This window comes from Agelaius phoeniceus, chromosome 18 (genome assembly GCF_051311805.1).
Source record: "Agelaius phoeniceus isolate bAgePho1 chromosome 18, bAgePho1.hap1, whole genome shotgun sequence".
NCBI classification, from domain to species: Eukaryota; Metazoa; Chordata; class Aves; order Passeriformes; family Icteridae; genus Agelaius; species Agelaius phoeniceus.
Window position 1 is genome coordinate 8,149,644 of NC_135282.1, and position 26,399 is coordinate 8,176,042.

Below are 26,399 nucleotides of genomic sequence, written 5' to 3' on the forward strand. Positions count from 1 at the left end.
TTTGAGTCACTATACTTTATTAATACTTCAGAACCATCAAATCCTCCAGTGGCAAGTTCTTATCCCCACCTGTTTCCAATCACTGTTTTGAAACAACTTCTTGCAATATGCAAATAGATACATGAGGCACTGTGTGAATACAAAAGTGACAGTACAAAAAATTCCCAACAATTAAACCTCATGCAATACATACATATATAAAAAATATGGTCATGTAGCATACAACACACAAGCACTATTAGAACAATCCATGTAAATGAATGTACAATATGCATAGCATTTAATGATCAATGACAACAGGTTTTCAACTTGTGCATAAAACCAGTCAGCTTAAATAAGAGTTTTAAGAGACTAGATAACTGGTTAAGCCACAGCTTATAAAACCTGCTGTACTGCAGCTTTTCTGCTCAGGGTCACAAGTGCAGATTAGCATATAAAATAAATAAGGACTATGATTCTACAAAACTTGGCTAACAGCTCCTATTTCAAAGTCACTGGCTCTCTTACTTCCATTCAAGGTTCATCAGCCAACACAGTGGCAAGAAATGTGCCTAAAGCAACAGCTCTGCTCTTGTACTGTTTTAATACTGATAAGAAGATATATTTTAAGTCAGCAGGAGTAGTTACAGAGTCTGACTTAGCACTCCTCAAGCACGGGCGTTACAGCACGGGCAGGCCCTGAAGAGTGGCACTGGCTGAGAGGTGGCTGAGCTGGGGCTGTGCTGCTGCTCCCACCCTGCTCAGCTGGGCTGGGACAGAGAGCTGCAGAGGGCAAGGAAGGCAGAAAGCTTTTCCCCCACTCTCAACAGTGCAAATGTTTGAAAACACAAACTATCTGCAAGAATAAGGAAAGACAGACAAGAACATTTCTGAACTCCTGTAATCAGGGTGAGAGCTATTGTTACCTGAAATAAGCTTAAGTATTCCTATGAAGTAAAATACAAATCTCAGGATTTTCTTCTTACTTATCCAATACTGGTCCATGCCAAAGCAACAGTTATTGTAGTCTCATCTTCCTAGCTGACATGGTTCTTTTTACACTCTTGGTGTTGCAGGCCTCCATAGATTGGACCAAATTCACTATGGACACAGATGAAGTGAAAATTACAAAGTGGCAACTAAACTGACTTAACAGCCAACAGATTATTTAGCCTAAAAAGCAGCATTTTGTAGAGGGAGAGGGTGACAATGTAAAAGGACATAAAAGATAGAGAAAAAGAAAATTGGGAAGAAAATAGGGAGGACACAGAGCAGAACTGACTTTCAGAAGAGGAATTTCAAAGTAATTAAAGTCATTAAGTTAAAGGAACTTAAAAACTTTATACTAGACTTTTTTTGTCAGTATAAAGTTTTGACCCCAAATAAAAAAAAATCTTGCTATTATTAAATACACTAAAGAAAAAAAAAAGTGGGTAAAACAGACAAAGAAAGAAGCATTAATCATGCAATATTCAGCCAAATGCCTTTTCACAAAGGTTTCACCCTGGTTTCCTAGCTATTATCTCTTTATCCTTAGACATCCAAAAAGAAGCATCATTGCTTTGATAAAAGGATAAATAGCTCCTGGCAGGAATGATGGTCACACATTCCACCTCCATTTGCCAAAGCAACAAACCTTTTACCTGCCTAATGTATGGCCTTGAAAGGGATAAATAACTTCAAGGAGTGACCCACTTGATCAGGAAGGACCAATGACATTCCCTTGCATGGAAATCCAAAACCATTTAATAATTTCAGTATTTGATAGATCAATATCTCCTGGAAATTAGTAATCAGGCTTAATAGTTGAGAGAAAATTCAATAATCAGGATCTAGCATGTCAGAAAGCCTAGATATATTTAACTTTCTAAGGAACTGAATGTATCTTGTCTCTTCAACCAAAAGGCACATAATAAGACATAAAACTCTGACTGAGAGGAGTTTGTTATCAAAATAAAGCAGACATCACAACACAGCCAAATTCATTTGCTTGAAACAGTGGTTTTCAGCCGACAGTGCACTGCCAACACTTCTAGGCTGCTTTTTTTTTATTCTATTGTTTGCATTCCAAGAAGCTTGAAAACATTTCTTTTCCTATTGATTTTGTCCTCTCCTACTTAACAAAAGCTGCATCTTGCTAAATTTTCTATGTGGTCAACACAGCTGTCCCTTGTTTATCTTTGTGTGCATGAGCAGCAGCGTGTGCAGCTTGGAACATGCATTAAACCAGGGACACAGAAGAGTGTTCAGGTCTGATGGGTCACACCAAAATAAAGGTTTATGTGATTCTCTGGAAGATGTTGGTTTCCTGTTCCATGCAGAGATAAGGTTCTCTGTCACAAGATCCTACCAGCTCCTTTTAAGGCATTACTTTAACAAGTGTCTATGACAGATACATGTTCAGAAGTGCAGTCACTCCTTCAAGTCCCCATTTGTTTCCTTCTCAGCTGACATGACTTATATAAATAAAAATAACTTTAAATTAAATAAAATCCAACCAAAACACATGCAGAAAGTGTCTGGGTTAGCTTTTAAGGGCTGTCAATGCTAAAAAACAAATACTCCACAGGGTTGGCTGGTTGAGTGGCTCGATTTAGTAACACAGAGAGGACCAGCCTCTTGGTTTTGATGCTGTTTGAAAGGTTTTGATGAGCTTGGCAGAAACCCCCCTGGTTTCCAGTACTACTCAAATGCAACCAGAGCTGCTATAAATTTGTGTTTAGGGAGAGATACAACTTCATGTAGATTGGGCAGTTTCACATTCATTTGAAAGCTCATTTTTCTCCTTCCCCAATCCTTCCTTGGTGGCATTTTGTTCATCAGAAGAGTTTGCTCCTCAAAAAGGGGAAATTAACCATTTTTTCCTAGTAGGAATCTGTCTGAAGGCACAGGCCCAATTGCAAAAGGGACAGTAATAGAACTAAGCAGGGAAATTTAATTCAGGCTTAACCAGAGCTAAATTATACATGAATCATCTGCAATCTGCTCTGTTGTGGCTAACATCCCCCTACCTGCTCCCTAAAGCATTTGCTTGATACTTCAGTGACTGGAGAAACAGAAACAGACAATGGCTGGTGCTGCACATCCAGTACCTGCATCCACAAGAATACAAATAATTTAACCAACAGAGTCAAATTTGCACTAAGAGTGGAGCTGGAATATTAACTTAGACTTTACTGTCTATGCCCTTTATGGATGGAGGGTATTTGCTGGTTACCTTTTTTGCAAGGCCATTTACAAATACCATTTACAAAAGTTCTTAGCCACTTGTTTTGGAAACACCTTTTTTAGGTTAGCCTTTACGTGTTGGTTTCTTGGTTTGTTTTTTTTTTTTGCCTGGGAGGGAAGCTTCAACCCCAAATAACTGATTTAAGCTATCAACTGAACACAGGTTTTCCAGTGTAGACAGCCAACTTCTCTCCAGAACTCAGAAAACAAGAGAAGTACTTTTCCCAACATCCAACAAAAAAGGAAATTTTAGTGGCTCCTCATGACAGAAGGTTAATGGCACTGGAAATGCTTTTTAAAAGAGCAGTATCACATCTGACTTTGAATGGAGATAAGTGTCTATTAAATGCTATTAAAGTCATCACAGTGATTAACACTACTCAGCTGCCAGCATTGCTGTAACCACTCGGTGCCCAATTACTCATCCTGCAGGGCTCACCAGCCCCTCCACTCATGAACATACTCCAGGTTTACTCACAGCAGCATTGCACAGTGACCAGGAACTGCAGAGGCTGGCTGCTCCCTCTGAGCACAGGAGGATGCTTGGAAAAATCCATTTAGGAGCATTAGCTGCCATGGTAGTGTTGAGGGGTCACAGAAAGTCACCTTGGACACTTTAGTGCTATTCCTTCTTTGGCTGTTTGAAGACAAGAGTTAGCACAGCTGAGCTCTGCCTTTTTAATGGGTGTGTTTCCAATTCTTCAAGCACTGGTATTTCGCTCCAAAGAACTGACATTTGTAGCTCTATTTTCCAGCCCACTTCCTTTTTAAAATAGGCATTAATAATACTTAAATGCATTCCTGTCTCTCTCTTTCACTCCTCCATCACTCAGAGGGTGGATTTTACTTAATCTCTCTCTGTTCTAAGAATTTCCCTGTGTTTCTATCATCCGTATTCTCAGAAAAAAAAAAAAGCCAAAATGAACCCCCCAAACAAATGTTATTTGCAAAACTTTCATCTTGTCTCTGTCAGACCCAGAATATTCACTGTCTTAGGTGTGGCTTGGAAGGAGAGGATGGGGAAAGGAAGGGAAGGTAGAAGCATGAATTACCCATAAGCAAAAGAGATGCTGCATACCCACTAAGCAGAAGAACTGAAGTCAGTTTCCAGCCAAACAACAAAAGAATTTAAGTGTGCTCTGTTTTAAAATTTCAGGCTCCTCTAAAGAGCAATTTTTCTTCTACTGAGTGCTAAAATGAACTCAGCAGACATTCATTTGGGGTCTAGTAAGACGTGAAAATTATTGAACATTTGTCTTCAATACTTCAGCTAATTTCTACAGCTTGCCCCAAACCGTATTTGGGGTTTCCCTGTAGATGACACATCAGGAATTACTTATTCTAGCTATGGGATACAAACTGCCTTTTTTGACCCATTACAATTTCTGTTGACCTGACCAGACTTTTTAAAGCTAGTAAGAAGTATCTGAAAATGAGAGAAATACTTTTAATCCATGCTGAAATCTCTCTGATTTCTCAAAGACTGTTCCTATTCATTTACATCTCAAAGAAATGAAGCACTATGTCAGTCAGAATGAATGCAAATGTAAGGGAACAGCTTCTAAGAACGCAGAATTTCTTCCCTAGAGCATTGCTTCAGAATTAGATTTTATGATTGCCACAGACAGCTTTTTAAAGGCCCACTTCACTTAGCTCCCATAAAACAGAAATTATCAAATTTGAAACAAAAACCTATATTCTCACATAGCTGCAAGCATCCATCAAAAGACTTAGGACTTTCTTTCCTCTGTAATGCAAATCTGCCTAGAAAAGATTGAAAAAAATCACCATTACAAAGAGTTTGGCTTGTTCAATCCCTTTCGCCTTTGAGGAAATTTGGCAAATTTCAGAAACTAAACCATATCATGAACTTACCAATATTTCACACCTTCCTTCATAAATACAATAATTTTCCCCTCTCCTGATAACCCTCAGATAGCCATCAATTCTGCATGATTCTTACTCTATTAATAATAGAACTATTTCAAAGACACCAAGAGGCACTAGTGTGGTCATCAGGACTCAGCATGGAATTGAATATCTGGCTAGAAGTCAAAGACAGAGGAGTTGATCAAGCCAAGGAGGTTACTGAACAAGCCTAAGGGCTCCCTTAACTGAAGAAGGCTCACTAAAAACACTGATGCCCACCCACCAGGCTGCCATAATGGAAATCCTTCCCCATACATTTTAAGACACCAAAATGTAGGGTGGAAAACTGCTTACAGCCTTCTCAGCAGAACAGCCCCTGTGTCAAAACAAGGCAGTTGCTGTGTGAGCTGCTGTGCAGTGAGAGAGGAGGTCACTGAGGAGTTCCTCCATTAAAAACTGTAGGATCATCCTCAGTAATTCCAGCCAAACCCTTGGGGTCACTGCACCATCCCACATCAGCAAAGGATCCAGAGACTGGGGACACAGACAGTGATGCTCTGTTCTTCCTCTGAGCCTTTCAGCTCTTCTGCCTCACCTTCCTCCCCAAGCAACATTAATGCTCACCATATTTTAATCAATAGGGCTGACATATTGCAATGACATGTGCTTCTAAATGTGGCATACATTCTTGCTGCCAGATGCAAAACACTTCTTGTTTAGACACTGAAATTAATAACAAATTTACCATTGAGCCTTTAGATCTTGTTGAGTCCTGCTGGCCAGGCAAGACAAAACACAACCACAGGCTCTAGCACGTCATGAATGGAGCAGTTGTGCAAACACCTTCACCTATTCATTACACTTCTTTCATCCTCTGAGCTTCACAGTTCTTAGAAAGTTATTCTGACCCAAAAGGTTCATGAAGTGTGGCCAAATTAACCTTCCATTAGGAAAAAAAATTTGTTACTAAACTGTTTCTAGTTTGTGTTACTAAATTTTTTGTGAAGGCCAGAAGTTACTTTTTAAATGAAATAATTACTCAGATTGTTACTTTATGATTGAACCTCTAGAGCATTCTGCACAGGGCAGGGAGTAAGTCACAGCAAAGCTTTTACTACAAACCACAAGATTTGGCAACAATTAAAGATGTTTTCTTGAAACCTAGTTACCACTAAATAATTTGCAAACTGAAACATTTAAGTGCATCAATGAAAACAAAAAATCACATTAAAAAAATTAGGAACTGGCTCACCAGACTGTGATAGGCAGCCAGAAATCCTTGGGTGAAATATTTAAGGCACTTGAGGGTAGTCAGTTTTTTTACACCAGGTAATAAAGACAGAGCCACTTGAAAATTCCAGTTTAAATAAAAACCACAACAAAATAAAGTAACACTGCAAAACATTCCTCAAATGTAAAGTTCAGAAAATTAACAAATAAACACAAGAAAAATAAATTCCTCCTTTGTTATAGTACACAAAATAGTGGCAGGAAGAGGACATTTACCTGCTTGAGCACACAAACTGTAAAGATCTCTCTCAAATACCACAAGAGGGGTCTTTTCAGGTAGCCAAATAGCCAATAAGCATGTTTTTTAGGGAGAAATAATTCAGTGCAGTTAAATATCAGATTCCAGTTTATAAACCAGAGCATCCCAGAAAGCAGTTGATTTTCTATCATTTTCCCTGGGATATTTCTAGCTAGTTTTCCTGCTTTTCTGGAGCATCCAGTTTTATTTTCTCCTCTCCATACACACGAATGCTAAATGTTTGTGTTTGAATAAAGAGGCCACATCATTCTTGTACTATCTTTGGTACAAACCATAAGCACCTTACACAGCACACTGGAGTCAGCCAGTCCCTGCACCCCAAGTCTGTTCCTACACAACACACACAGGAAGAAGCTTTTCTGTGGTGGGGACACCTTCTCCCCTCCACCTTCCAAAGTAACATCACAGTTAAGTACAACATACAGTGCTCTTTTAAAGCACTAATTCAAATTTTCACTCAGAATTCATGAAATGCATCTTCTCATCCATTAGCTTATACCTATTATGGTTTCTTACCCTTCCAGGACAGAGGGCTATGACCAACAGCCCTGGGACACACTTCAGTGTCTGCTCCCAGAGATGAAATAGCTGTACAGATCTCCACGTCCGCTCAGTGTTTTTTCAGGGGAGGGGAGAGAAAAGGGAGAAGGGAAAGGCAAATGGGAACTCAGTAAAAGGGGTCTTGCCTTTCTGTTCCACATTTGTCCATTTGTCTTTTTTCCTGATACATTGTGCCCACTGTATTAGAGGCTTCTTCATTGGAAAACAGTTCCTTACGTGAACTTACTTGAACCTTCTGGACTAAACAGATTCTGTCACTGTTCAGCTGCTGCCTCACAGCTGAGGAAGGTGAAGGGTGAGCTCTGAGCATCATCATCAGCCCTAGGGCTCTTAGAGTCTCTGAGACAGTCTGCCAGGATGTCCTGAGGATCCCTCAAGAAGACCACCAGCACAGTGATGTTGTCACTGGACCCATTCTCCTTGGCAGCAGCCACCAGTCTCTCTGCTGCTTTGAGCCCCACTCCTTTGGTCTGCATCAAATGATCCAGCACCAAGTCTACAACCTCATGGGGCTTGATGGCATCAAAGAATCCATCACAGGCAAGGAGCAGGTAATCTTCTGAGCCAGTCAGCTCAAAGGAATCTCCATCTGCATCACCAGAGACATAGGGCTTCTGGCAGATGTCACCTGAGACAAACATACAAAGCACAGGCTTGATTACTTCAGATGTAAACAGGTCCTTCTTTACCCACCCCTTGCTTTTACCATCCTCAAGGATGGCCAGATCATGTTCCAGAGGTACCTGATGCAGAATGAGAGTAGTTAAAAGCCATGAAATAAGCACAAAGACTTTTGCTTCTTTAAGGATGCTTGGAACCCACCTAAATCTGGTGGGTTTCTAAGGAGTTACTTTAATTTAAAAATTAAAAGCAACCCCTTAGAAAGTAAAAATTAAAGTAACTCCTTAGAAACCCCCCTAATTTTGCAGGGAAAATAAGGAATTTATTCCTAAGTTTTTTCTCTCAGAAATATATTTGTGCAAGGAGATAGTCAGGCCTTCATTTCGCAGATGTGCCTCCTGTACAGCCTTCAGAATGCCATGAAAATAAAATTTTTCTCAGCTATCCAGACATACATCACAATGCCCTAAGAATCTGCTCATCGTGTTCAGCTTATCAGTTTTGTATGGGCATACTTACCAAACATGGGTTGCTACTGATCCAAATAGCATTATACAAATTCCATACTAATCTGCTCCCACTCATACTTTGCATTTATCTGTATTGCTCAGGGTTTTTCTTCTCTTTCTGCCCTAATTGGCAATTAGCAAAGTAAGCTTGTTTAATAAGATTGTGAGAATACTACAATTAAAATGCCCTAAATTGCAGGATATTGAAGGAGAATACAGTGATTTGACTTAAGCAGAAAGATCCAAAGTCAGGAGAAAGATACATTCATATTAAAGTGGACAAAACCCCCTCACAATTCAGACATTTGAGCACATAAAAAAGGCTAGACAAACATTTATTGCTTCCTCCACTTTTACAAATTAAATGCTGCATATTTGTTAAACTACTGTAAAACATTACAGTACTTTAGGCACTTATAGGAAGCAAGATCTTAGTAGTAGGAAAAAAAATAGGATTATCATGGCTAGTATGTAAAATAAAACATTTTACTCTCATGGTAAAACCAATAAGCTGATGTAGCTGCAAGGCATGTAAGTCCTTGCCTTATGGGAAAGACAGTAAGGGGTTTACTATTTGTTTGATGCTGAACAAGACACCATTTACAGTAAACACAGTCTCAGGAGGTGTGTTTCAATCAAATTTAATCCCAAGTTTCCAGATTCTGATCTGTACAGAATCTCACCAATTGCTCTGGAAACAGCCAAGGTACCATTGACCCGCCAGCAGTCCATGTAGGTTACACAGCCACCCAGAGTCTCAATCCTTGCTCTCTCATCCTGAAAAACAGTGGAATACATTTTGTTTGCTGCTCCAGTTTGTGTATTTCTCCAATGAATATAGCAAACATATCAGAATCTAGCACAGAAACAGGCACATAGGATTACTGGATAAAAGCCATTACTTTCCATCCCTCCTATGGCTTGTCCACAGAAAAGCAGAATTCTCAAGTTTTTATATCATCACAAGCTTTCTCATATGGATGAATAAGTTTTCCTGCCACTTCTTCCCATTCCATAGAGCAGCTGGGTGAATATATAAATGTTCAGAATGAAATACATGATAACTAAGCTAAGTAACAATAGTCTTTGCCTTGATACTCATTTAACTACTCAGTTGTTACAAATATTCATGCAGTGAAGGCAAAAGGTCATGCAATGCTAGCTAAACTTGCAAAGTCCCCATCCATTCCAATTTCATGGAATAAAATATCTGGCTATGAAAATAGATAGGAAATGCAATACACTTTAAGCCAGTTAGGCCAAGAGATCAGCATTAGCTTTTCACTGACAGTACTGCATATAATGAAAGATTTGCACCATTGTTAATATTTTAAACTGCTATTAATCTCAAATTACTAAGATATTCTTTAACAGGCAGATTTAAATTCACACACAAAAAGCCTGTGAAAGTCTTCAATTCCTGCAAATTTTGAGTAGTCTAAGCAGGAACTGAAGTCAGGACTATCAGTACCATTCATTAGTACTTCCAAGCAGGTAAGGTGTAAGGATCACCTTGTCAAGACACAGGAGTGGACACAAAACAAGAAATTGTTAATCCCATGCATCCTGTGCAGTATATGTAATTAGGTAAAGCACCAAACACTTAAAAAGGCTTGACTCCAAAAGATTTCAGGAGAGAATCTGACATCACACACTTAAGAGGAAAAAACAAGTCAGACTTACTTCTCTTTCTGGTTTGTGAGGTTCCATTAATGTCACAGCTTTCCCTTGCTGCACCAGCATCACCTGAGAGTCCCCCAGCCATGCTATGTGCAGTTTGCTCCCTACAATCAGTGCAGACACACCTGTTGTGCCACTCCGCAGCTTCTACAGAAGGAAAACGGGTGTGAATACTCAACAAGCTCCACTAGGATATATGGCAATATTGAAAACTTAGGCTTGATCACACTAAATGCAGCAGATTAGACCTGCTAATCCTAAATCAGGTACTTGAAAAGAGGGTACAAGACAGTAGAGAGCTGTGAAATAAACTGTTTATAAAGATATTTTCTAATATGCAGATGATAAATACTGTCTCTTATGTTCTTCCTTCTCTTGCTATTAATTCCAAAGCTGATCTAGGAGACTAAGAGCTCTGTTGTTTAAAACAGACACGCAGAAAAGCAAAAGGAGCTGAATTTCAGTAGAATGAACATTTCACAAACAAACACGTCTCTCCAATCCCTTTCACATTCTCCACCCTAGCAACTACAGATACCTTGCTCCACACAGATCTCCTTATCCTTGAGTATTTAAATGAGAATGTCAACAGAGGGAAAACATCTAACTGTCCTAGATTCCCTGAAAAGATGAGAGTCAGACCTTATGAAATGCTAGTCCCTCTTTCGTACCTCATAGACAGAAATAAAGATATTGACAATGAGTACTTCCACAGCAGTGCTGTAGTAAGAGTTCTCAAACAGTGTTATGTGTATTTGAAGAAAGAATGTTCATTGGACCAACTAAATTCAAAGTTTAATCAATAAGTTTAATGAACTGAGGAGTCTGATTTAAATCATAGAACACATTTTTCACTTACAATCACCAGTGACACTAATGGTGGGACAAGAAAGAGGAAGATAGCAACCATATTATCAGGCAGAAAGAAATCTCTTTTCCAGGTAAGAAGTAAGACAGCAGAACATCTAGAGGCTGCCTGGTTTAGACAAGGAGGCACCAGTATTCTCTCAAATAATTGATATGTCAGAATCATTTAAATCACTTTAGCACTTCTTTTCAATTACTCATCTTGAACTCCCAAGCACTGGTTTTCCTCAAAATAAGAAATAATTTGATCAAAGACAATCTTTACATGTAGCATAATTTCATAAAGAAGCCAGTGATTGAAATAAACTGTATTGTCAGAATCTTCTGGATAATACCACATTGTCCAACAGTTCTCAGTGTTATTTAAAAACAATGGAATTAATCTGTACCCACTCACCTCTCTTTTGGCTTTGAAAAGAAACATTTCATCTGTCTTCTGGAAAGAGCATTTCAAAGCTTCACCTGGATTCTTAACAATCTCTTCATGCAACCCAACATTGACATGTAAGTGTGTTGCTGAGTAATTGGCAGCATCCACTCCACCATGGCCATCGAACACCGCAAAGTAAGCACGATCAACATCATCCTTTGGCAGGGAGAGAGAGAGGAAGACATTCAAACCAAAATGGCTCAGACTGCTACCAACAAGCAAAGATTCTTTATTGTGGGCTTTCTTCTGTACAAATGACAATTTAAGTCCATTTACACAGGTACAAAATGGATAAGATGGGTACTTTGCAGGCCAATTACTTTTCTTTGTTTGCTGTTAGTCACTTAATGTCCTTAAGAATAACCTGGCATTGAAGGAGCAGACTGCTGCTTATATAGTTCTCCAGCAGTTCCATGAACTGCACTTGGGCAACTGCTCTTCTCCAGATCACAGAATGGTTTGGGTTGGAAGGACCTTACAGACCACCAAATTCCAGCCCCTCTGCCATGGGAAGGGACACCTTCCACTAGACCAGGTTGCTCCAAGCCTGTCTCTTGTAGCCCCTTTAAGCACTGGAAGTTGCTATAAGGTGTCTCCAGAGCCTTCTCTTCTCCAGTCTGAACAACCTCAGCTCTCAGCCTGCCTTCACAGCAGAGGTGCTCCAGCCCTCTGATAATCTTTGTGGCCTCCTTTGGACTTGCTCCAGCAGATTCTTCTCATTTTTATGAAGTGAGTCCCAGAGCTGGACACAGCTCTGCAGGTCTCACCAGAGCAGGGTAGAGGGGCAGGTTCCCCTCCCTCAGCCTGCTGCCTTCCCTGCTTTTGATGCAGCCCAGGACATATTTGGCTTTCTGGGCTGCAGGCACACTGCATCACTGGGTCACATTGAGCTTCTCATCAACAAACACCCCCAAGTCCTGCTCCTCAGGGCTGCTCTCAATCCATATATAAGTTGTGTCAGTCACAAGAACATTTTAACTCCAGCAACATAACACTAGGTGAACTTCCCATATCATAACTTATGACACGAATCCCAAAGTCACAAGATCCTCCCTGCATCACTTCTTTATCAGGGCAGTAGCTGGCCCCCAGCAATCTGAGTCACCAAGTCCTTGCTCCAATGCAGACACGACAAATAACTTATGGCAACAAATTCACAGACCATCCATCACCAGGGCCCTGTGCTTACAGCAATGCTGCAAAGCCACCCAGCCAGCCCCATTGTGTCCAGACTTACCGAGAGACCGAAGAGCTGATTGAACTCGGGCAGCAGCACGTGGCGATCCTCCATCTTGCGGCGTGCGTTGCGGATGGCGTGGATGGACACCAGCAGGAAACGCGCCAGGGGCCGCAGCGGCGGCAGCTGCTTCTGCCACTCGCAGCACACGTCCCGCAGCTTGTTAAAAAAGCAGCGCTGCAGCGACTCCCCGTCCAGCACTGCCAGCACAGAGGCAAAACAGTGAGTGCTCTGGCCCACCTTCCTGCACTACTCCATCTTTTGGCCTGTCTTTCCTTCGAGTTTCTTTCCCTATCCAGCACCCTGCCTTTACAGACTCTGCAAGAATTAAAATGAGGTCCTGAGAATAATGTGGAGAGAAAGTTGCAATGGAAAATAGTGTAAAATTAAGGATAACAGCAGCTTCTTTACTTGCTAGTTCTTTTTAAAAATAGAGGTTTATCAAGCAGGTGATTACATTACAAAAATCATAACAAAGACCCAAAAAAAAAATCAGTCTACTATATTAGACATAAATGTTATTATTACGCAAGTAAAATCAGTAAGATAAAGTGGTAGGAGTTCATACATACTGAAAAATAAAAGGGAATCATCAAGTGGGCAGAAAAACTTTCAAGATGAGGTTGTTGTTGTCTTGGACACAAGGACTGAAAAAGCACTGGCCTGGCTTTGGGTCAGGTTATGTCCTACTGAACCACTTCCACTGAAACAACAAGGAAGTCTGAAAATGTTTGCTAAGGTCAATAGCTCAACTCATAGTTGAGCTGAACAGATTAGAATTTTAAGCTGTTATCTTTATCTTTTTAAATACTCATGGCTGTAGGGGCTGCAGGGACAGAACACTTCCACTGCTCTCCAGCTTTGTCATTACAGAGCAGAACTGTAAACACTCATTGGGCATAGCGTGAAAAGCTCCAGCCAGACACTCAAATCCTTTTCTGGACAGATCCCAAAGATCAATTAATCCAAACTTGTTCATCAGACTGAATGGCTTGGTGCTTGGCATTGTGTCTAGCTTTGCAACACAGTATCCCTCCAAACAGGTAACAATTTAAAGTTTTGTTATTTGAACGGGAAAAACCTGCCTCAATGCTAAATCAACTAACTTCAAAACGCACTGAAAAGAACATTTATAGAGCAAAAATAATTTGCTGGTCACTACTGTATACTCTAAAGACTTGCAGTGCATGAACTATCTTTCCTATATCTATTTTATCCTGACTCCTGCTAACATTAAAGCTTCCTCAGAATTCCTTTTTACAACTCCTGGTTCTCAAGCTTTTTTTCTTCAGCAACAGTAGCTGGCCAGCTTCAGATGCATCTCTGGGCTTGGAGAATTGAAAGCTTAAATTTAAACACACATCTTTGATGAGCAGCCACTACATACTAACCAAAATTACTTTTGATTTGCTTAATATGTAGGTGTTAATGGACAAGCTATAAAAACCTTTAGATATTAAATCATCCCAAACACAAAATAACTAAATAGGACAGCATCTCTGACAGCCTTGCCTACAGCTGTTAGCTTACATATTTGTAAACATCTAGACTAATACTGACCAGAAGACACATATTGCTGTTTAAATATTAAGCTTGTGACATCTGACAAAGAATTTAATATCTTAACAGCATAAATGCTTCTGCAGTGTACCATAAACAGTGGTACTCACACATGCACACATTTCCCCCCCGTTGCTTTTATATAATCACTTCTCTTTCATTCCAAGAATGCTTTTTTTGGCAGATTTATTACTGCAGTGCAGGAAGAGAGTCCATACTGTGCCGTAGCATGAGGAACAGCTTTCCTTCAAGTTGTACAGTTAAAGTGATGTAATAGCAATTACAAGAGGGGGAAAACAAGTACAGTCCAAGGGGGCAGAAAAATGAACATTTTTAAGGTAGCTGTTCCTTGCTGACTCAAGTACCTGAACAATGAGCCAGTTTCCATCCTGTTTGATAGGGGAATGAATGGTCAGTAGAGATTTGGTCTAAATGGCAATGATGACAAGAACAAAGAAACAAAATAGACAGGAATATGGAAAATGGAAATCAAAGAAGGTTTCAACCATCAGAACAGGGAGGGCTCTGGGGCATTTGTCAACAAGGAATAGTGAGAGAGAACATGAACTAGTTCAACGTGAAACTCATCCAAGGATTTTCCAACTTTGCCTGCACTATCTTAAAAGTAGACTCCAGTCCTATCTTTATGGCCTTCAGAGCAAAACAGCAGCCTGAATATTCTGCAAATGTCCCCAGTATATAGTAACCAGAGACATCAAATGCTTGTAGCCAAGAAAACATCCACGTCCTATCAAGTTCTTCATTACTCCTTGTTTCTAAACATTATTTCTTTATTATTCAGATAGGGTTCATTTTGGTTTGTGGGCTCAAGATTTACATAAAACACAGAACTACAGATTACAATCCTAGGCTCACAAATGTATAGCAGTTCATGTCCTGTATTACTGCTATAGTTCACCTCAAAGATAATTCATGGGAGTCAATGAAGAGTCTGCAGCACAGTGACTGCAGGGTGCTCTGATAACAGTTTCCAACTGCTTTGTGCAAACCTACATAATTATCCTAGGTGAGTTACAATATGCTGCTTCTGACTTTCCTGTGGAGGCTGCAGTGACCTGGCCACACCAAATTCATATTTGCCAGCTTCTCCTCAAGGCAGAATCCTGCCCCAGGCCAGGGTAGCTGCAGTGAGTGAAAGCCACAAGCATTAGGGCAAAGGATGACATAGTGAGGGTGCAGCACGACTTAATTAACCGAGTTCCCCCTCCTGCCGTTTCAGACCTGGACGTGAATGCTGAAAGAAGCTTCTGGGAAGTGTCATATCCTGGCCACTGCACTGCTCTGTTTGGGGCACACTGAACTGCCTTTCAATCCATCCCAGGGGAAGGGAAGGGTGAGTATTTCCTCTTGCAGAACAGACTGGTTTACCTAAGACATCTCTTCTCCATTTTTATTCTATATTCTGCCTGCATCCTGCTCCGTTTAAATTCCTGGCACTGGCACTAAAGGTTTGGTGAAGTCTAATGTTAAACACTTCAGTACATAAATGCAGTAGGACCATCTGTTACACAAGGCACAAACCCAATACTCAGTCACCAAGGTCTGTTCTCTCTCCAGTTCACTCAGGAAAAAATGCAGGCATCAGGTAGAAGACATGCAAAGCTCTTTTTCCCTCAGTATCTCACTTTTATAGGGGAGAGTGGGAAAAAGTCATTGATAAAGCCACAAACTATCGAGCAACTTGCCAAGAGAAAGATCTGGAGTTTCAGGATGTTTAAGATGTGGAGGAGCCAGAATCTGGTTGCCAAGACAAAAGCAAGATGGTTTATATGGAAGATTTGAAGGTGTTGGTCTGGCTGTACAACAACTGTGATGTCATTGTCAAAACATGGGAATAATAGGGTCACTCAGCCCAAGGGAAAAGGACACACTCTCCCCTTTCAGAAAGCCCATGCACAGGATCAGTCAGGGCTCCTGACACTGTGTTTGCATGTTGCCCACAAAACCAGCACAGCTTCCTTTCATCCCACAGCTACACAGCAAAAGCAAATGAAGTTCCATTCACTGCTGCTTGCCAGGCAGCCTAACCAAATATATCTGGGAAACATTTCAAAACACTAAACTCTTCTGAAAGACAGCCTCTGGGAAAACCACAGACAGAAGAAAAAGTATACTTACAGGTGAACCTTTCCTCATCTCCTTCTTCCTCTGTTTCCACATTTTGCAGCTTAAATTCAGTCAAGTCTTTTTGGAGAACTTCATCAACTGCAGCATGGATCAATGATGCTGCAAGAAGTGGTGAAACATCTCTGCTGGTAAGAAAAGGAAGGGAAAGCAAAATAGACTCCATTAGTTTAAACTGAGCTACAACCTCACAGTGTATGGCTGGTGACCTCAGACTTAGAAACCATTACACACAATAACACAAACTTCATTAGTAAACTAGTAGAGCAAACCATATGTTCAATATTTATTCACACAAATCTTTAGTAAGATCCTCAGTTAGACAACTGCTTTCTCAAGAATGTAAAGAGGAAGAAGCGTATGAATCATATTTTCAAACTGTTGCCTCACACTCCAGTCACAGATGGTACCTCTTTCTCTTGAGCTCTCAGATGGGAACTGCTACCTTCAATTCCAGCCTTTGAACACACACATTTTGTTTTTACTCACTACACAGCATTTCTTGCTTGCAGTCAACTATCTCACCACAGACAGCATCAAGATCTCATCATTGTGGTAGATGCAAATCTCTAAAAAGTTCCTTGGAACTCTCCCTCCCTTCACAAGAAAAGTCATGCTTAATGCTAACCTACAGCCCTTATCATTCAGTTTATTCTGACTGGAAGTTTTCCAAAGAAACCACCCAGGCAAAGAGTTGAGACTGGAGACTAGGATGAGAAGAGGCTCCAAGACTTGTTATTTAGACAAAGCTTTTAGGTAGGCATCTAGAACACAATAATGCTACATGGTCTGCTCACCATCTCCTGCTCACTCAATGCTTTATTCAAGCACACACTTGCTATAAGGTTTTTGAATCTGTAAACAAATAAGTCCCATCTAACTGCAAAAGGAGGCTACTATAAAATAACTCCTATATTCACTACAGCCTCATGGCAAGCACTAACAACTACAGTATACATACAAAACATGTTCCAGCCATTTTCTATGAGCACAATGAAGAATAAGCATCAGCATCCATAAAAAGCCACTTTATCCATTGTTCATGGAGCGTTTGATTCCCACAAGGTGTTGAATTACCCAACCAAAGCAAATACCACATTAAGGTGCAAGTCAAGGACAAGACTTTGTTTTCCCAGGAAACATTTAGAAAGTTCTGCATGGAACTGGTTTGCTGGGGAGTATGAAATAGTGGAAGCGTTTGGTCTGTGATGTTGCTCAGCAATGAGTGGTTTGTGTGTACAGAAGGGCAGGGAGGGGAAGGCTGCGGGGTTTTAGATCCCAGTGACAACAAGCTGAAATGCATTTTGCCATTGTGCTCCTGAAAGAGGGGCCTTGTCACATCCTCACAGCCATGTATGAGTACCTCCTGTGGCAGAAACAGAAAGCATTGTGCCAGTCAGCAGGCTCCAACACAGGCCTGCTTTATGCCATGCATTCTGTGGCGGTGACAGCCCAATTTAATGAGTTATTTCGGTACTTCAAATAGATGGCAACGTGTTTGCAGCTCTTTCAGTGCTAGCTGCAGTCATGCCACATCAAGGGAAAACAGAATGTGGCTTTTTATTTCTTTTTTAAGGCTGATATGTTTAGGGGAGTCAGTTCCTTTCCTAGCTCGTTTAAAGTAACAATGCCTGCTTATAATGGCTCTGACACTGACAGACAATCTTTTAAAAGGTCAGGCAAGAAACATATCCAAAACAGATATGGCACCCCTGCCCTCCAAAATCCTTCTTCCTGTTGTTGTTCATGTAAGAGAAAAAGAAAGGACTATGAGAATATAAGCCCCGCAAACAATGTCAGATGTGTTGTTGACACTGCTGAAAGTCAGAAGCTTTAGTCAAAGCACGTTTCAGCTCCAAGAATAGAGACAAGAAACATTAAGAAAATAGCAATGCATTTAGATGCACAGTGAGAGCCACAGCTTCAGACATCTTCAGAATTTCTCTGCTATACTGGAGGAAAAAAATCATATCTAGCCTGGGTTCACAGCTCAAGATCAGAAGAGGGCTTAATTCTTTGATTTTAAATTTTGTATATTTCTGCTTTCCAGAGTCCAGAATTGCTGAACTGGGTCCATAAAAAGCAGCTTAAACAAAAGGAAATCTACTAAGTGCTATAATGCACAAGTCATGTATAAATCTCTGCTTACAGGATACCCATAACAAAGAGAAAATTTACAAATTATGTCACATCCTTCAACTTTTTCCAGTTGCCACCCAGTTCCTAAGAAGGAAATTTTGTGATTCCTCAGTACTGATATGCTTCATTCAGCTTTGCTTCCTATGTATTTCCTCCCACTCGATAGTTCTGCAAATCTATAAGAAAGTGGTTGTTCATTGGGATTTTGTTATGCAGACAGCAACAACATCAAATAATTGATTCTGATACACTGAAAAAAGATAGAAGTCTAAAAATTACCAAACCTATTTAGTTCAAACTCTGTTCTGAACAGAACATATTTGTGATTACTTTATTAAATCTTCATCACAGCATTACCATATTGGCAAGACTGGTTTTCACTTGAGCTCAAGTAAGTGGAGCTCCAAGGAGTAGCATCTTTCATTCAGGTTCAACATTTACCAGCTCTAAGTTCACCTTCTAAATCAGAGACTTTAAGAGTTAACAAAATGTGTCATTAAAAAGGAGCAAGAACTGCTGCTTTAGTTGAGAGCTACAAGGTCTCACTTGGCTGGAGAGTATCTGGAAACAGCCACAGTACCTATGGCAACCAGTGCAGAAGTAACCCACTGCAATTACCATTGCAGACTTCAAACCTTTCCTGTAAGCAAAGAAGAATGTCACTTATTGTTAAAACCTTCCTTTCAAAGAAGCCCAAGACACCCCAGTGATGAGCTGACCCAAGCATAATTTAATCTCCATGAATCACAAGGAACACTGTAGCTGTTTCCTCAGTGGAAAACCAACTGTGTTGGGAAGAAGAGGAAAGCTGCTGGGGTGTTACATGCACAGGATGCTACTTCAGGGGAATGTTTAGAAGAAACACGTTAGCCTCATTTCTCTGACACGCAACACCAAACACTCAGCCTCAGCACACACAGGCTAGTAGTAAACAGACCTTGAATTCCTTTGCTGCAGGCTATTTCTTTGCTAACATAAAGGGTGTGTTCTGACCACAATAAAAAATATTTTAAAAGAACTAAAGCATGTTGTAACAGTGCAGACGAGGCATCACAGCTTCACCAGCAGCTGAAGTCAGATCAACAGTGGCTGGAGCAGGGAGCTCGTCTCCTCCAGCTACTCACAGCAAAATACAAGATTTGTTTCAAAAACCTGAGTACAGATAAAAGAAGTAAGTAAAAGAGTAAAGCAATACTTATGCTAATAAAGATGACACTTAAACTTACATGCCACCCTCCTCCTTGAAAGATCCAGGACTACTGGACACACACAGTACTGGTAAATGGAGCTATGCAAAGCTCCATTGACACACATACCTCCGGGCCAAAATAAAGTTACCCACAGAAGTAGAACGCAATTATGATGTTTTGCATACTTTAGATTTGGCATAAATTACAGAACAGAACTTACTTCTCTTGTTCACCTTGTTTCTCTTCTGCAATACAATTTAGTTATCTATTTTTTTTCATTTCAAAAGACCAGCTGTCACACCACCACAGCCACAGTGTACTCACGTATGTCAGGTCAATCATAAGATGTTACTGACCCTTTTAGTACCAGTCTTCAGAAAGACAAACATCAAAATATATACATGTTCTTTTGGGAAGCAGAAACATAGTAAGATAGCTTCTCACTCATTTTTTATCTGGGTCATTAAATCTCCAGTACACTTGCAGCAAGTGGTGCAAACAAGTCACCAGTTCAAAGATGTTTCCACCTCTTCCCCTCCAGTTTAAGAGGTACATTCAGAAGTCTCTAGCAAAGAGTTTTTTGGGTAACAGAGAAGCATCCAGAGCATCAAAGGTCAGGCCACTAGACCTTGGCCAGAGGCTCAGCTACAACTACACTTTTTGTAAAGGCTAGAAAACAGCTGACAGACTTCCTGCAGTGCTCCATGCCCAGCCTACAATGGCTTTGAGCACTCAGAGTTGTGCAGCAGATGGCAGACCCCAAAAAGATGCTCCTGAGCACTGGGAGCAGAGAATTGAGCTCTGTGTCACCTTGGAGGGTGGTACACAGCCACTCTAGGATATGCCAAACACTCCATGTTTACACAAAGCCTTCTGCATTTTTATGCCCCTATTTTGCAAGCAAAAGAATTCATGTTCCCCCCACTCCAAATACACACATTCTCCCACAGTACTGTCAGGAAATCTGTTTGTATAAAATAAAGCACAAGAGATTACCAGCTGTCTTGGCCAAGTATTGATCACTTACGTTTCAGATTTAAAAAAAAAAAAAAGTGATTAATTTTGTTTCTAGACATTACTACCAAAGTCATGGCAACAAGGCAGCAGTGCTACTGCAGGCCAGTGCACCAGTGTGTAATCCTCTTTTCCCTTCAGGCTGTGCACACACACACATGTTGAGAACAAGTGTTTTATCTGAAAGCATGAGCTCTAGCATAACTCAGCTGCAGCTGCCTTACATCTGAGGGAGAGGAGCCTTATCTGCTCCATGGCTCTGGAACAGAAGATCCCACAGAGCTCAGCTCTGGCACTGCAGGCTCAGGGTGTGTTTCCAGCACGTTGCAGTTCTATCAGCAGTGGGTTTAGTGCAGATCTGCAAATGGCAGCAGTTCTCCAGCAACTGAAAGATCCTCTCACACTGCCAAAATAATAGCAGGTCACAAGTTTCCTCATAAACAAAAGCTGCTTGTATTCAGTATTTTCTCCCCAATCTGCTGCTTTTATTTCCCTTTTGCTTTTTATTCTTATAATCAACTACAGAATATTTCCACTCAAGCAGCTTTAAGCATTAGCATTTATTAGAGCAGTACCCAGAGTTCCCAGGGTGATGGTGGCCACAAAAGTACAAATATATATCCATTAAAGAGAGAACATCTGACATTCTGCAATGCACAGGAAGTTGTTTCCTGTGCTAATGACATCAGGTCATTAAAGGAGATGAACAAGAGGGAAGCAAAACAAATACATAAACAATGCCACACACAGAATTTCCATCTCTTATGGTTACATGGAGCAGTTTTTCCTCAGCTTTTCTTATGAAACTACCAGAAGCAGCAGCTTTAGAATCTAGAATCCATCTGTTCAGGCCCTTCAGTCATTACTGAACAGTTTTTATACAAAATGTGCAGTGAAGAGTCACCTGCTACTTCCATTTTATTCTCAGCAGGAAGAAAAACCCCACAGCAGAACAGGAGAGGCTTAATTCCACAAAAGCCACTTTTCAATTAAACCCTAAACATGTTGTTTCAAAATTGAGTATTTATCCTGAAACAACAACAGAAAGGATGTTTCACACAGGTTATGAGAGCAAAATATGCAAACATATTCCCAAGCAAGAAGTACCAGTGCATTACAACAAATTGTTCAAATTAGGAATAAGGAAGTAAGTTTTAGGGAATTTATTAAAAGCAGAGGTCACAGTAGAAATTAGTTTTCACTGAGGAAGAGACTAAATAGTATTTTAAGAAGAGACTGGGAATCAGAAGCAAGATAAGATTTTCTTTTTCCCCTCCTCATACTTAAATCACATTAGACATCAAAATATCAGAATTGATGAATTAACTACTCTAAAAGAAGGGAATACTGGAAATAAAGATACCAGGGCCACACCTTAGTGTGAGCACTACATTGTAAAGCACAAAGACACAAAACAGGATGCTGAGGCAACAGCAGATTGCTTGGGAGGGGGCAGAACAGGAAACCCAAGTCTCTCAACTGTTATTGTAGTAAATCTCCTCCAACAGGAAGGCTGCAGCAATCTCACATTGTTCTTTGGATATGTCACAGGATGGCCATACAAGTTTCAGCTCCTATCAAGGGGAAGATGAAATTTCTATATTTGGGGGTCTGACTTCATCTCATGTTCTGTTGCAGTGAAAGTCAGGAATATTTCAGGTTAATTTCTAAAGCTTGGGAAGTAACTAATGGTCACTTCATTCACATTCACCTATTTTCATAGGCTATCAGAACATAGCTATTACCCAAAAGTGTATGTTAATTGAACTTTTGCAAAACAAGATTACTTAAGCCTGCTCTGATTCTTCAAAATGTTGTGCATGTGTTTAGCTGCAGTCAGCAGCAGGCAGTTCCACTGATTTAAATGAACTATTCAAAGTAGAAATATCTGCAAAACTTCACCAGATGAGTGACTTAGGGACAAGGCATGCCAGAGAGCAAAATGGTTTGCTGTTTTAGCTGGTGTTTTACTGAGGTAGCTGCATTTGCAGAAATTTGTTAAAATAATTCATTTTAGATTAGGCCATTCAGGGATTGGCCTGACAAACCCAGCTGCTTCCATGTAAGAAGATGTGTGCAGCCTTGGAGAAGCAACAGCATTCAGAAACTCCTTGTTGGACCCAATCAAAGTTGTTTCTTGGTCCATTCTCTTCTCAACAGAAATCCTGATCAGTAGTGGAGGAACAACGTTCCTCATTGCAAATCACAAAGGTTTGTGCCTCCAAGCAACTGGAAGAAGCTGAACATCACCAAATGTTGTCTCCTGAGCCAAGGATATTGCTGGGCCTTTATTGGCCCATGGACCTTGATTGGCTTGGGCCCTTCTGGGCAAGACCCAAACTCCTGTGCAGGTGTGAATGGAGTACCTGACAACACAGAAATGAAAAGCAGACCAGCAGGACTGAGTGTCAAACTTGCTTCCCCAATAACACTTTGATCTACACAAAAATTCTTCATCAGTACTAATCACCATGTAAAATACATTCTGTGATGCTGGAGTGTTAGAGAAATCTCACACTCAGGAAACAGATCAAGCAACACCACCAGAAGTCAGCAAGGTACACCCAATAACCCTTGAGAGTGTTAAAGCTATGCAGAATAACAGAGAGCTATTTGAGGTGTGTGTTTCTCAGGAGCTGCCCTCCCTGTGTTTGGGCTGCTGCCATGACAGCCTGCAGGTTGCTGGATCCCAACTACAGTGACCTCCTGCACAGTCGCTGATCTGGCCCCCCCCTGCATCTTCAACAACTTTTATACAAACATTTAAGTGTCTTCTAATGTCAGTCCTCACCCTTATTTTTCCATTTCTTAAAATCTTTAACAGCCTTCTATCACTTATTTCCTTACTACTCCCTCATCTATTTTACTGAGGATTCACATCAACAGAAAAGTTTATTTAGCCTTCAAAGCTGTATTTTGAATTGATCCATCACAGCAAACATGGGGGAAAACTGTAAAGGTGGCAACTTCTCACACAATCAGAGACTTCAGTTTTAGTTCCTAATTACAGGGATTATAAGAAGGCCTGCAATTTCAAAACACAAGATTCCTGTCTTGGCCTTGGGCTGTATCAGTCTTCTCCACATGCAAGAACTTAGCCTACCCAACAGGAAAATGCAGCCTTTTTGCAACTGGAAAATGAGGTTTCTCTTTGTCTTAGGAGTCCAAACCTGAGCTATAATTCCATAGGGATCCCTACATTTGACACTTCAGGTATGCTACATTACACCCAAACTCATGGCTCCACCCAAACACAGAGCTGCCTGCAGCCAGCCACGAGAATTCATAAAAACACTTTTCTTATCTACTTCTGTTTTTCACAAACACTTTGTAAAAAGAAGAATAAGTAGATCACTGCACTTCAATTCTGCTTTACTTTCCTTAGCTCTCCTTCCCCTTTTTTTTTTTTTTTAATTGCCAGCTCAGGACTTGGGGAGCTCCACAAGAGAGGCTGTGGAGCCAGAACTGGCTGCAGGGCAGGTATGTGAAAAATGAAGCTTCTGACACTGGCAGGCTCCTCTCTGTGTAAACACCAGGAGTGACAGGTGAGGTGAAAGCATTGCAAAACCAGCATTCCTCTTCTGCTTCCACTTGTTACTGTGCCCAATAGACAACAACAGAATGTCAGCAGACATGCAGCTCAGAAATACTGCTTTTTAAAGCACTGCAGTTTGAGTAACACATCCCATAACTCTACAGCCTCATACCTTCCTCTCTAAATCAATTGTAGAGAGCACCAGCCTGGCCCACGTGGCATACTGGGTGCCATGTGATAAGTATTTGTTCAAGATTGGCATTACCTTGTTCTTTAAAGCATTCACCCAGAAGCACTCTTGCTCCACAGAGTTCAAAGATTCAATGCACGTGATGAATTTGCAATCTCACTGTGGAACAAAACACAGCTGTGTTTTGTTCAAGAGCAATTTAGTCAAAGCACAACTAAAAAATGCAATGATTATCTGGGCCTTTTAAAACTACAGACTAAGAAATTGTATTTCTTTAGCATGCATTTTTCATCTTCAGATTTAGGTATACTATTTAAGGTATGAGTGATATTATGTCCATAATAATCTCTCTAATATGCAGGAATAACTTGATTTTAAAGACAAATTTCCAGGACAATTTAAATATCTAAAAACCACCTATACACTTTCAACAACAACAAAATCTATTTGGTGTTCATAAACTCAGTGGATGATAGTTTAAAAGGCAATTAATTCAAACCATGTTTACTATCTATCAAATTCCTCTAGTAACCAGGTAACATTCAGCACATACCCGACCAGAACCAGTCTCCTCCACACCCCAGTACCCCAGCACTGATCACCACTCATACTCTTTTAGAGCATTCACAATCACTGCTCAGGTTAGCGAAGCAGATTGTGGTAGGAACTTTTTAACAGCTGGAATGCACAGGCCCTACTGCCGAAGTGCATTAATAGAGGGGAATTGGTGGGAGATAACCTGTTCTTGATGAAGCACTAACTTGCCAAAATAAGTCATATCAAATTCTTAGCAGCATTGAAGACGAAGTCTAAACTGTTCAGGATGAGGGTTATTAGGATGCAGTCAGGGGATGATAAAAGCATCACTGATGAGCAGCTGCGTGTTCCAGCAGTGATGTGACTGCGCTCCTGAAGTTTTAAGAAAACATCAGCTTGAGAAACCCACACGGGCACGTCCCACTCGTGAGGGCTGGGGAGCTGAACACCCCTGGAGCTGGCTCGCCCCTTACCCCTGGCAGCCCTGCGAGGCACCTCAGGGACTGCCTCCCTCCCCGACCCCCGGCTGACCACACGGGTGCCCTGAGGGACCTGAGCTCTCGCTGCTGCCACTCCAGCACCGGAACGGCCCCGCCGCGCTAACTGCGGGCTTGTGACTGACTCCGCACGGAGAGCGGGAGAGCAATAGCTTTGAAAAGCACACACAAACAATCCTATGAAGGCACAGGGCCGAAGGCCTATGGCCTCAATAGAAGCATGCTATTAACAGTCATCAAAAGTAATTCAGAAGGGGGAATAATAATAAATAAATCTCCAAACCTAAAATTCCCTGGAGACGCTAAGGGCTCTCCCCCGCCCCCGGCGGGCCCCGCGTCAGGAGGAAGCGCCTCCCGCGCCTGCACCTGCTGCGGCCTCGGTGCCGGGGCGGCCCCGCTCCCTCACAGCGGCCGCCGGCGGCGCCCCCGGTGCAGCCCGGCCGGAGTCCCTGCCCGCCCCACCGTCCCCTCACCTGCTGCCCAGGAGGCTCCTCGCTCGCTCGGCCAGCGCGCCTGGCACCTCGGCCCTGCTCAGGGCGCCGCTCCCCGCGGAGCTCCAAGGCAGCGGCTCCCCCGGGCCCAGCGGCGCCGGGAAGTCCCTCAGGAAGGAGCTGAGGGGAGCCGCGGACGGCTCCACTTCCAGCGCCATGGCGGCGCTGCCCGGCCGGGAGGGGCGGGCGGGGCGGGGCCGGGGCGAAGAGTGGTGCCGGCCCCTTTAAGGGCCGCGCGGGGGCGGGCCCGGGCGGGGCGGGGCCGCAAACAATGCCTGGAATGCGGGGCGGGGCTCCCGGGGCCCGCGGCGAGAGGCACGGGCGGGACGAGAGAGTCTCTGCCGCTCTCTGCCCAGAGCAGCTTCTGGTGCTCTCCTTCCACACACCCTCTGCCACCAGAGAAGGGCTGAAAACAGCAGAAAGGAGCACGAAGGTGTTTCCCAGGGTTCCTCTTCACTGAGCCCTCTCCGCGCTCAGCACTCAATGGAATCCTAGAATAACCTCATTGGAAGGAGCCATCAGGATCACCTCAAAAATCTCACCATATGCCTGACAGTATTGTACACCCAGC

General features: G+C 41.7%; 1 protein-coding gene across 3 annotated transcripts; it reads right to left on the reverse strand.

The window, feature by feature from the left end:
* On the reverse strand, nt 1–26,037 carry PPM1F (protein phosphatase, Mg2+/Mn2+ dependent 1F). Of its 3 annotated transcripts, XR_008535268.2 has the most exons (8): nt 25,811–26,037; nt 16,230–16,363; nt 12,531–12,730; nt 11,261–11,449; nt 10,000–10,143; nt 9,000–9,093; nt 7,142–7,814; nt 1–1,080 (listed from the first exon to the last, which is right to left on the reverse strand). XR_008535268.2 is itself a non-coding variant. In XM_054645492.2 (7 exons), exons 1-7 carry the CDS (start codon nt 25,984–25,986, stop codon nt 7,441–7,443), a joined length of 1,311 nt encoding a protein of 436 aa, XP_054501467.2. In that variant the 5' UTR covers nt 25,987–26,037; the 3' UTR covers nt 1–7,440. The 3 variants fall into 3 exon arrangements, 2 of the variants coding, with proteins under 2 accessions (XP_054501467.2, XP_054501468.2); XM_054645492.2 differs by having other exon boundaries at nt 1–7,814; XM_054645493.2 differs by having other exon boundaries at nt 1–7,814; nt 16,230–16,360; nt 25,811–26,036.
* Between the last annotated feature and the right edge of the window lie 362 nt (nt 26,038–26,399).

Coding starts and splice junctions, on each gene's coding strand:
- PPM1F (XM_054645492.2), bottom strand. CDS start 25,986: ATGGCGCTGGAAGTGGAGCCGTCCGCGGCTCCCCTCAGCTCCTTCCTG. Junction 10,144..11,260: donor TTTTCAAAGCCAAAAGAGAG/GTGAGTGGGTAC, acceptor TTCCTTCTGTAG/AAGCTGCGGAGTGGCACAAC. Junction 7,815..8,999: donor GGCTGTTTCCAGAGCAATTG/GTGAGATTCTGT, acceptor TGTTTGTCTCAG/GTGACATCTGCCAGAAGCCC.